At 66.8% G+C, this 10918-nt stretch overlaps 2 protein-coding genes across 2 annotated transcripts; both read right to left on the bottom strand.

The window, feature by feature from the left end:
* Nucleotides 1-3322: 3322 nt before the first annotated feature.
* EMIHUDRAFT_438387 (hypothetical protein) lies at nt 3323-5096 on the bottom strand. The gene is made up of 2 exons (XM_005760521.1): nt 3993-5096; nt 3323-3917 (listed from the first exon to the last, which is right to left on the bottom strand). Exons 1-2 carry the CDS (start codon nt 4976-4978, stop codon nt 3542-3544), a joined length of 1362 nt encoding a protein of 453 aa, XP_005760578.1. The 5' UTR covers nt 4979-5096; the 3' UTR covers nt 3323-3541.
* A 933-nt stretch (nt 5097-6029) lies between these two features.
* Nucleotides 6030-10057, bottom strand: EMIHUDRAFT_465631 (polynucleotide phosphorylase/polyadenylase). Its single transcript, XM_005760520.1, has 8 exons — nt 9409-10057; nt 9189-9338; nt 8999-9087; nt 7999-8743; nt 7860-7887; nt 7542-7737; nt 6787-6993; nt 6030-6566 (listed from the first exon to the last, which is right to left on the bottom strand). Exons 1-8 carry the CDS (start codon nt 10043-10045, stop codon nt 6222-6224), a joined length of 2397 nt encoding a protein of 798 aa, XP_005760577.1. The 5' UTR covers nt 10046-10057; the 3' UTR covers nt 6030-6221.
* Between the last annotated feature and the right edge of the window lie 861 nt (nt 10058-10918).

Raw genomic sequence — 10918 nt, 5'->3', positions numbered from 1 at the left:
GGGGATGGCCGAGGTCGCAGAGCTTGTGAGGGATCCGCGTTGGAGCGCGTGCGCTGGGGCGCTCGCTGGGTCGATTGCGACGGCGCTCTTGCTCACACGGAGATCTTGACGCCGAGGCGACAGGCCGCGCCGCCGGACAGCGACCACACTTAGGCACGCGCTGGGCGCCGACCGGAGATGCTCCGCCGCGGTGTGCGCTAGTTTCCAGTGCCCCCCCCCCCCCCCCCTCCCTGACGAAATCTTTGCCCTCACTCTTCTACACACACAGAAAAATGAAAGGCCACTATAGCATAAAAACGAGATCCTTTTTTCACCCGGTTATTGCCGGCGCGACGGCGACGCGCAGCACCAGCAGTCGCAGCGCGCCCCCTCTGTGCCGAGGGAGAGGAGCCCTGTCTCTCGGGGGCAACCCGAGCCGAGGCCGAGTGCGCGAGTGGGGCAGTTGCCTCACTCACATCCAGCGGTGCTTGAAGTAAGTCCTGGGGGGCGAGGGCTCGGCAGGGTTGGCGGGGGGAACGCGAGGGGCCAAATGCAAGCCGACAGCGCGCTCTCGCCTGCAATCCTCGCGGTCGCAGACTCGATGTGGCGCGCGCGTCCGCTCGCAGACGGGGCAGATGCCTACAGTCGTGTGCCGCGGGGTGCTCTCTGCCGCCCCTCCCGGCCGGCCACTCTCGCCTCACGCGCTCGCGCACTCAGGTGTGACTGGAGCTTGGGCCCGCGGACGAGAAGCTGCGCGTTGCGCCGGATGCGCTTCTTCGAGTACGTCGTTCGGTTCTTCTGCACCGCCATCAGCAGCCTCTCCACCAGCCACGGCGGTGGCGGCGAGGCGCCGGAGTCGGCTGAGGGCGCTGCGCCATCGAGGCTCGGAACCAGCAGGTGGTCGGACGCGGATGGCGCATCCGGGCAGGGCAGCAGCGCGCCCACCCACTCGGCAAGCGTCGGACCATTGCGCGGTGGCAAGGCGGGAGCGGAGGGCGCGGCGGGTGTGCAAGTGCGGCACGCTCGCAACCCCAAGCTGTCCTGTCCGAACGCAGATGCTGGCCAGTGGCGCTGGAGGATGCTAGCCGCAGCCACGGCGGCGGCTGCGCAGCCGTGGCGAGCGGCGGCTGCGGGTGTGCCACGTCGCAGAAGTCGGAGCATGCTCTCGTCGGGGCTGGCCTCGTGCGAAAGAAACTTAGGGTTCGAGGCGAGGTCACGAATGGATACAACACCCAGGGCCGCACACGAGGACGCACGCGGTCTCGTGCCATGTTCGACCAAATCTCACTCGCGTGCGCTCGTCCCAGCAGAGATGGCCCAGCACCGCTCTCGACGCCAAAACGACTCGCCGAGCCTCGAAAGCGCTCGGCACGTCGGCGCGAGCCGGAGCAGCAGGCTGAGCCCGCCAGGCACGCGCCAGAGACCCGCCTCGTGGGCAGCGAGGATAAGCAGCCTCTGTGGGGAATGAGGGGCGCTGCAGAGCATGCTGGCGCGGCGGCATGGCCGTGGGGGGCTCGGTGGGGCGTGAACGCGTTTTTTCTTTTCCACTACCTGCGCAGAAAAGTAACTCGACCGCGACGCCGTCGCCCGCCGCCGCCGCCGCGGCGGCGGCGGAGGCCTCGGAGGGCGCGGCGGCGGAGGAGGAGCTGAACGCGGTGCGGCGAGCGCAGGCAAGCATGACGGCTGCACGGCTGCTCGAGGAGCTGGAGGACGACGATCATGCACTCGCCCGGGGGGATGGAGTGGCCAACTCGGTCGAAGGCGGTCTCGTTTGCGAGGCGGTGCTCCTTGCAGGCGCTCCTCCGGGCTTGCCGCGCATATGGCCTAGGCGAACGCTTCCTCGCCGCGGCGCAAGAGGAGGGCACCTTTGGCGAGTGGCTCGACGAGCTGCCGGTCGCGAGGTGGCTGCGGCGACCGCCCGGCTGATCAAGCACTACTCGCGCTCCGGCGCGTGGGTCGAGATCACGCCCGCAGCCCTAGCCGGGCCCCGCGCGCTGGCCGCGACCGCGACGCACCGCGGCCCTCACTCGAGCCCGACCTGCCTATCAGACGCGCCGGAACCGTCCGACTGTAGCGAGCGACTAGCACACCCTGCCAAGAGTCCCCAGAAACCCGAGGAATCACACAGTCCTGTGTGATGCACGCCCTGCGAGCGGGGCGGGGTGCGCACTGTGCCTCTGTGTTCGTGCGTCGCCCATCTCTCTTGGAGATGACTGCTCTATTTATTTATGAGTGCGAGGTAATCTCGACTTGCCTTCCCAAACTGTCACTCCCCTCTCCCCTTTCTCCCGGCCGGGGTGGGGCGCGCGCGGGGGCGGCGGGCGTGCGGGATGTCCGAGATGTTTGGTTTTGTGATGTCTGTGGGCCCGAGAGCGATATGCCATGCGTGTGTCCACCTTTTGCGTTTGTTTCCTAACATCGAGGGCTAGCTCAAAAGAACTGTATGACCCCCTCACTGGGCACGGGACTGGCGCGCACTGGCACGTGCCACCCAATGTGTGCAAAAAATTATGACTCTTTACCGTCAGTCTATGTGAGAATGTACACTCATTGACCCTTTGGACCGCTGAGCGCTGCGCTTGGGTCACGCCGCCTCGCCAGCGGCCAGGCGCGTCACGGTAGGACTCGGAGTCGCAACCAGCCAACCAGGGCAGAGAGTTGACTGCCTCTCGCTCGATCGAGCTCGAGGCTCGAGAGCAAGAGACCAACTGGAGACCAAGAGCGCCTGCCAACACCCGTCCCCCCCCCACTGCCCCCCATGACGCGGCGTGCGGAAGGCCTGGCACGTGGCAGCCGCGGCCTGGCCCTGCGCGCCCTCGCGGGCTCGCGCCGCCTCTGAGCTCTGTCTGAGTAACCGCCATGTGCCCAGTCTTGGTCGCCAAGGAGCAAGGGCCAAGGCCTGTAGAACGTCTTCTGCTATATGGATTCATTCACACCGCACATCTCCGATCTCCGATCTTCAAGCTACCATTTGACCCCTGCTGCCGCCAGCTGCGATCTCCAATCTCCAATCTCGATCTCCAATCTCCGCCCCAGTGGTGGATGCCCGGCGCGAGGATCTACGATCTGTGTTCTCCATCTCCAGTCTCCACCTTTGACCTCCTGGCAACTGCCAACACGATCCACAATCTGTGATCTCAATCTTTCATCTTCAACCAAGCCCGACTGTGTGGTAGAATCGATCTCCACTCCTGGTCTGCGATCTACTGTCTGCGATCTACTACTCTCTCGCAGAGATCTCGATTACTCCCTCTGAGCTCTGTCTGAGTAACCGCCACATGTGCCCCCAGTCTTGGACTTGCTTCGTTGCTTGGTCCAACGTCCATGGTCGCCAAGGAGCAAGGCCTGTAGAACGTCTTATCTGACAGAGAACATACAAAAATACAAAAACGGAAACGACCGAGAGCGAGCGGAGCGCGACAGCGAGACTGAGAGCGCCGCCCACGACCGCACGACGCCGCACAGCCACAGGATATATTGTACACACGTATATAGCATCTGCGAGCGGCGACTCGCACTCACAGCTCACATAGCAGAGCCCACGCGCCTAGAGGCCGGATGCTCACGCGGCCGCGGGTACGTCGCGCGGGGTCGGGTAGTCTGCGGCAGGGTCGAAGAAGCCACGCGGCGACGAAGCGGCGAGCTTGCTCTTGAAGTAGTTGCGCACCTTGCGCTCCTCGACCGGGCTGATTGCGAGGGCGAGGGCGTCCTGCTGCCTGCCCGCCGCCACGGCCGCCTCGAGCGCCTTGACGCGCTTGCGCGAGTCGGATAGGTCCGCCTTCTGCTGCGCCGTCGTCGCCAGCCTCTCGGCGGCGTCCCAGTCGTAGCTGCGGATGGCGGCCGCGAAGCCTTCGTCGGGCGGGCTCGCCGCCAGCGAGCCGGCCGCCGTGTCCTCGTCCGCGACGTCGAGGCCGAGCTGCTTCTTCACCGCGGTGTACCTGCGGGGACATGTCCAGAAACTGTCAGAGGCGACGGTACCAGGGGCTCCTCTCAGCCTCTGCGCGCGTGTGTGCCAGCCGCGATCGTCGGCGGCGACGCGCGCGCGGAAGGGCTCCTTGTTCTTGTCGGCGGTGAGCAGGGGGAGGATGCGCCGGAACACCTTTGGCGTCACCCACCGCACGAGCGCGGGCGGCACCAGCCAGTGCGGGATCGGGATGCGCGTCTTCATGAAGATGGTGACGTCCACCTTGCCCTCCTCGGCGGAAGGGGCGACGACCCAGGCGCAGCCGTCGACCTGCATGCGCGTGCGCCGCTTCTGCTTGGGCAGGACGGACCACCCGCGGTGCACCTCCTGCTCGTCCTCCGGCGGCGACCGCGCGAAGCCGACGCACGCCTTGCCCGACTCGTCCGTCCGGACAAAGCCGACTGCGCAGCAGACCGAGTCGCAGCCGGGGAAGGGACCCCACGGCTCGATCGAGACGTGGTACACGACGTTGTTTGGCGTGAACTCGTGGACCAGCGCGATCCGCTCGATCCGAGGCAGCCCCGGCCACTTTGGCAGCGGGATCAGGTCGGGCTCCCGCACGAGAGCGACGCACTCGAGCATCGAGAGCGGCACCGCCTGCATCTTCTGGGTGACGAGGGCGACGTGCGACGACTCCCAGTTGATGGCCAGCTCGTACTTGCAGCCGTCCTTCTCGGCCGGCGCGAGGATGGCCGCCTCCTCGCCGCGCGCGCCCATCGAGTCGATCAGCTTTGCCGCCTCCTTGAGCTCCGTGCGCTGGATCTCGAGGTCCTCGGGAGAGAGAGCGCCCTGCGACAGCCGCGCATTGATGCCGGCGGGTTGCATGCCCTCGAATACGCACGGCCCACCCTCGGCTGCCGCCGGCGCGGCAGCCGAGGGAGCGGCCTTGCCATGCTCTGCGTCTTGCGCCACAGCCTCCGCGCTGCCGAGGCCGGAAGGCCGGACCTCGCAATCGATGGTTGCCCCGAAGAACTCGTGCAGGCGCTCGGAGCGCTCCTCCACGTTGGGTGCGCGTTTGCTGCCGCAGGCTCCCATGTATGTTCTAGGGTAGCAGCGAGGGCTCCTTGTCGGGGCGTCAGCCGAGGTCGGGTTCTAGGGTAGCGGCGAGGGCTCCTTGTCGGGGCGTCGCCGAGGTCGGCGGCAACAAGGTTCTCTCGGAGCCCAAGGAGGAGCGGTGTTTTTTTTTGTGGTTTAACCCTTTTGCTTCTTTTCCGCTCATGGTGAGCAAATCTCGATATATCTCCAGTCGTAGCGGTGGAACTTTTTTTGGCTCGGTCAATTATTTAGCCATATATGAGAGGATCACGGCACAGTGTCGTTTGAGTCGACGGTAACTCTCCCACAGCCCACGTAACTCCGTCTTTTTCAGGCACCCGGAGCCCTCCGCGGCCGCTTCTACGCCGGCGAAGCACCATCAAGCTGCTGTACGGCCCCGGCATCGCCTCCCCTGGCTTAGCTCTCAGTCAAGATATTGTGCACATGGGTGGCCTCTACAATCCTATACTCACTGACACTGAACCTCCCCGAGCTCGTCCCGGTCCGTCACGGCCATCCTCGTCCTCCGGCGGGCCCCCGGCCGCGGCGCGGTGCGGCGGCGTCACAAATCCGACCACAGAGCACCGGGACGCGGTCGGGCGATCTGAGGCCCAGGTAGGCGAATGCATTGCCCATCCAGGGCTATCACCTGGACCTATCAACAGGCGCCTGCGGCGCCGTGCTCAGGAGTTGGTTTTCACTCGCTCGAAATGTGTACGTAAAAGGGTTAATCAACACATCTCCGACACGCCGAGTTGTTCCTCTATAAAGCGGCCAATTTGACGTGTCTTCTTTCTTTTTCGCACCTGTGTCGAGCCTGTCTGCTGTGTGAGAGAGTTCTTTTGTTTAAATTCTTTTTCGCCTTGGCACGGGAGAAGACTGGCGCACACTCGGCACTGCCACTCTGGCACACTAACACAACGCGGCTCAACGGAAGAAAATCGTTAGAAATCTTCTGCGCCGCGCGCGGTCGCACTTTCTTTTTCCACTTCTGCCCGGTCCCCGGACTGTAAGTTTCCGTTTCCCTTGCCGCCGCTTTGCGGTGTATTAGAGTCCGACATCACGCGTCAGGCGCCGTGAGCGTGACTTGTTCAAACCTCGCGGCGTCATGCCACGCCATTCTCTCGCATCTCGCGAACAGTACAGATGGTCGCGCGCGTGCGGCGGAACGCGGCGCGAGACGCCTCGAGACGCGCGCCCGCGTCCTGGCGTTCAGCCGATCTCCCGGTGGCCCGCCAGCGGGCTATCTGCCCGCTGGCGGCGGCGCAATCTCAAAGTCGGTCAGCACGGCCACGCGGTACTTGCCGTCCTTGTTGACTTCGGTGACGCGCACGTCGACCGCGTCTCCCCTCTTGAGCCCCACCTGGTCGATGCTCTTGATGTACTGCTCCGACAGCTCCGAGATGTGGCAAAAGCCGTCCACCCCCGGCCGGAGCGCCACAAAGACGCCAAAGGGGACCATGTTTTTGATCTCGCACGCCTCGTAGATGTCGTCGACGCGGATGGGCGGCGGCGGCGGCGGCGGCGGCCCCGACGGCCTCGGCGCCCTCTCGGTGGCGGCGCCGCTCTCGCCGACGAGCTCGCGCACCTGCGTGGGGAGGGGCGTGGTGAGGAGGGGCCGGGGTGGGAGGGCGGGTTGGAAGGGCGGGTGGAGGAGGGCGGGTGGAGGAGGGGGCGCACGCGGGAGGAGGGTGCGACGGAGCTTGGTGGAGGGGGGCGGGGAGGGGCGACGGAAGAGCGACGGGGGGGAGCGCTGCCTGCGCTTCGGCGAGAGCGATCGCCTCGTCGGAGGTTGACGTGATCGTCACCACCGCGGGGTCCGACTTGTCGATCGAGATGTTGTCGACGCCCGTGTCGGAGATGAGGCCGTTGATTGTCGCGCCGCCGGGGCCGATGATCTTGCCGACGACCTTGCTCGGCACCGCAAAGCTGCGGATCCGCCCAACCCCGGGAGGCAGCCGCACCTCGGAGTCGCCGCACGCCTTCCGCATCTCCGAGAGGATGTGCAGCCGCCCCTCGCGCGCTTGTGAGGCCGTGCCGTGGGGAGCGTCGTGGTCGCGCCGTGCGGGCGTGTCTCAGCAGCCGCCCCCCCCCCCCGCGCGCCTGCCGCAGCGCGCGCCGCATCAGCTCGATCGAGAGCCCCTCCCACTTGATGTCCAGCTGGAAGGCGGAGATGCCCACCTGCGAGCGGTTGGGCCTCCACCGCTGAGTCCCCCCACGGTGCCCTCCAAGCTTGTGGGGGGGGGGGGGGGGCCCGGGCCCCGGGGCCGGCCCAAACTCTTTTCCGGGGACCCTTAAATCCATCGTGGCCAGGGCGTCCCCCCAGCCCAAGATTTCCGTCAGGAAGAATGGGTCGCCCCCCCCCCCCCAATCCTCCAGGAGGAGCCTACGGCCCGACCTCTCTCACGCTGAGCTCCACCACCACAGGCACACCACCACAGGCAGCTGGCGGCGGGGAGGGGCGCAAGGCAGAGAGGCGCTCGCCCCATATCTCCCCATATCTCCCCATATCTCGCCCATATCTCGCCCATATCTCGCAGGGAGGCGCTCGCCCCATCGCGACGCCCGCGACGAGGCTCTTGAGCGGCACGCCGGCCGCGCGCATCGAGAGGGCGCCAGCGCAGACGGAGGCCATCGACGAGGAGCCGCACGACTCGGTGATGAGCGACTCTGTCCGGATCACGTACGGGAACTCGTCCTCGCCCGGCAGCGCGGCGCGGAGGGCCCGCTCCGCGAGGTTGCCGTGCCCGACCTCGCGCCTGAGGGGCGAGCCGAGGAGTTAGTCGTGGCCCTTCTTAGAAGAATGAGGAGTCATGATCAGCGCCTGCCGGGCGAGCCGACCCGCCCAACCTCTCCCACCGAGAAGGGCGGGAAGGCGTACTGCAGGTAGAAGCGCTTCCTCTTCTCGCCTGCGGCAAGGACACCGAGGATGCGAGAAGGCAGGCTGCAGGCTGCAGGGAGAGGCGCCTCCTCTTCTCGCCCTCGAGCAGGTGGGGCCAGCTCGGCCCTCTCTCGGCTACGTCTCTGCTCTCTCTCGCCCTCGAGGTCCTCGTAGCGCTGGGCCATCGACGAGTCGCCCAGCGTCGTCGTGCCGAGCGCCTGCGTCTCGCCGCGCGTGAAGAGGACCGACCCGTGCACCACGGGCGGCAGCGGCGCCATCTCCACGCTGATCGGCCGCACCTGCGTCGTGCTCCTGCCGTCGGTCCGCTCGCCGGTCGCCGCCACGATCTCGCGCATCGCCTCACACGCCATCTTCTTGAGCGCGCCGCGGATCTCCGCCTCCTCGAAGCTCGCAGACGCGAGCAGCACCTCGTCCTCGCCCTTGCCCGCCGTCGACGGCCCCTCCCCCTCCTCCCCCTCCTCCTCCGCCTCCTCATCGTCCCGCGCCGCCGCCGCCTCCGCCGCCGCCGCCTCGCGCCGCTGCGCACCGACCACCTCCTCCACCACCCTCGCCTGCAGGTCGACGCACGCCCGCTCGCGCTGCTCCTTGGTGCCTCCGACCATCGCCTTGCGGTAGGCGTTCGGCAGCGCCTCGCCGTCCACCTGCAGTCCGGGCGGCGGCGCGGCTCGGAGGAGGGGGGCGCGGCTGCGCGTGCGCCCTCGCGCGGGCGGGTGCGCCTCAAAGGCGTCGAGGTAAGGGGCCACTCCTGCGGCGGGCGGGAGGAAGCCGGGCGCGTGCGTGGGCTGGCCGATGCTCTCCGCCCAGTCCTGGATGGCGGAGGCGATGGTGGCGATGGCTCCGAGACCGACCTCGAGCGCCTCCACCTGGGGCGGGCATGGGGGGGGGGGGGGACAGGGGTGGAGGGAGAGTGGGAGAGGGAGAGTGGGAGAGAGGGAGAGAGGGAGAGAGGGAGAGAGGGAGAGTGGGAGAGAGGGAGAGAGGGAGAGAGGGTGCTGCTGAATACGAGGAAGCTGCTGAAGACCAGCGTCTCCCCGGGCACATCACGTGTGTCATGCCTCCTCTACTTGCAACGCATCACGCGTGTGTTGCACACTCTGTGCACACTCTAGCTCTCGGACCAGCGTCTCCTCGGGCACAAAGTCGCCCGACCCCTCGACCATCATCACAGCCTCCTTGGTGCCCGCGACGACGAGGTCGAGGGTGGCACCTGGCCCGCGGGGCCGGGGCAGCGGTGCTGACGGCGGACGCGGCGGACGCGGCAGCGGCGGCGGGGCAGCGACGGCGGTGCGTGGCGGTGGCGTGTCGCGCCTCGGAGCTGTTCGGGCGACGGGTTGACGACGAGTGCGCCGTCCACTTGTGCCACCCGGACTCCGGCCACCGGCCTGGGGAAGGGCGCCTCGGAGAGGGCGAGCGCTGCCGAGGCGGCGCAGACGGCGAGCACGTCTGGCGGGTGGACGCCTACCGCGCAGCTGCAGGAGTGTGCAGGCAGTCCAGGCAGCTGCGGGAGAGCTGGCGGCCGGACACTCGCCGTCGTACGCGAGGACGTAGGCTGCGAGCTGCGTCTCGAGGCACCAGCCGGCGGAGATGAGCGGCCGGATCGGCCGGTCGATGATCCGCGCGACCAGCGTCTCGTGGTCGGACGGTCTCCCGTCCCGCTTGATGTACCCTCCGTTGGTCCGCCCCGCCGCCGACTTGCGCTCGCAATAGTCCACGCGCAGAGGCGTGAAGTCGATCGGCCTCGGCGGCGTGCGCCGGTCGATCGTCGCCGCGCAAAAGACGTGCGTGTCGCCGGTGACGGCGGTGACGGCGCCCGAGGCGAGGCGGGCCAGCTTGCCCGACTCGAACGTGAGCAGCTTGCCCGCCACGGCGACCCGCAGCCGCTCCACCCCGCCCTCGGCCGTCATCTCCCAGCTGCCCTCGGCGAGGCCGCCGAGCGGATCGCTCGGCTCAGCGGGCGGCGCCGCCGCCGGCGCAGCCACCTCCTCGGCGTCCGCCTCCACCTCGACATCCTCGAGCAGACTGTCGATGTCGCTCGCGTCCATCGCCACAGCGACGCCACGGCGGGCGAGCGGCACGGCGGCGGAACGCAGCCCACAGGCCGGAGCTGCAGGAAGCGGCCTCAGGGCGGGGCTGAAGCCGAGGGGGAGAAGCAGCAGGGCGGACATGTGTGGAGAGGCCGGACAGGCGGTGGGTGGGTGTACCTCGCGCGGCTCGGTGAAAAAAGAAAATTACTTGCGCTGTAGGCTTGGCTGCAAAGGGGATTTTTGTTGTGCCGACTTCGATCTTCGTGTGTGCTCCGCTTCTGCTCATCTCCCTCTCTGAGAGAGAGATTTTGAGACATGAGAGAGAGAGAGAGTCAGAGAGAGAGAGAGAGAGAGAGAGAGAGAGAGCCGAGATAGAAAGAGAGAGATTTTGAGTGAGACGGTTTAGAGAGAGAGAGAGAGAAAGAGAGAGAGAGAGAGAGAGAGAGAGAGAGAGAGAGAGAGAGAGAGAGAGAGAGAGAGAGAGAGGGTGGGAGTACATTTCTTTCTAATTTTATTTCGCCTCGAGCTGTGCTTAAAAGTTAAATCTCTCTACAACCTCCAATCCCCGTCCTTGCTTGCGTCCCCCCATGCCGGTGTGTCCAGTCGCTGGCCAGCCTCTTCTAAACCAACACTCCCGTTTCCCAAGAAAAGAAAAGTCCAAGCCTTCCTCGATTTCCGCGAGAGCGGCGTCTCACAAAAAGCCTAGCCGTCCCGGCGCAAGAAAAGCCTTGCCGCCGAGCTGTCATTCCTTCTGCAGGCCGCGTGCAGCGACGCGCGAGTCCTGGCGGCGCAGCCGCCCCGCCGTGCGGACCATGGCCAACCAGCCCGTCGACGCGCCCGACGACGTGACCTCAGCCGGTAAGTGTCGAGAGCGCCCCCCGGCCAAAAGTCTTAGGAATCCGCGCTCGGTGACTTTCCCCTTTCTGAGGGTGTTGGGGACCCCCGCAAGCGGGCCGCTTCGCCCCCAGGGGGGCACCCCCGTCGCATGTAATACCTTCTAGGGGGCTTCCGCCC

The sequence above is a fragment of the Emiliania huxleyi genome (assembly GCF_000372725.1).
Source record: "Emiliania huxleyi CCMP1516 unplaced genomic scaffold EMIHUscaffold_75, whole genome shotgun sequence".
Classification (NCBI taxonomy): Eukaryota; Haptophyta; order Isochrysidales; family Noelaerhabdaceae; genus Emiliania; species Emiliania huxleyi.
The sequence above is the reverse complement of the archived record's forward strand: the minus strand, read 5'-3'. Positions and strand labels throughout refer to the sequence as shown.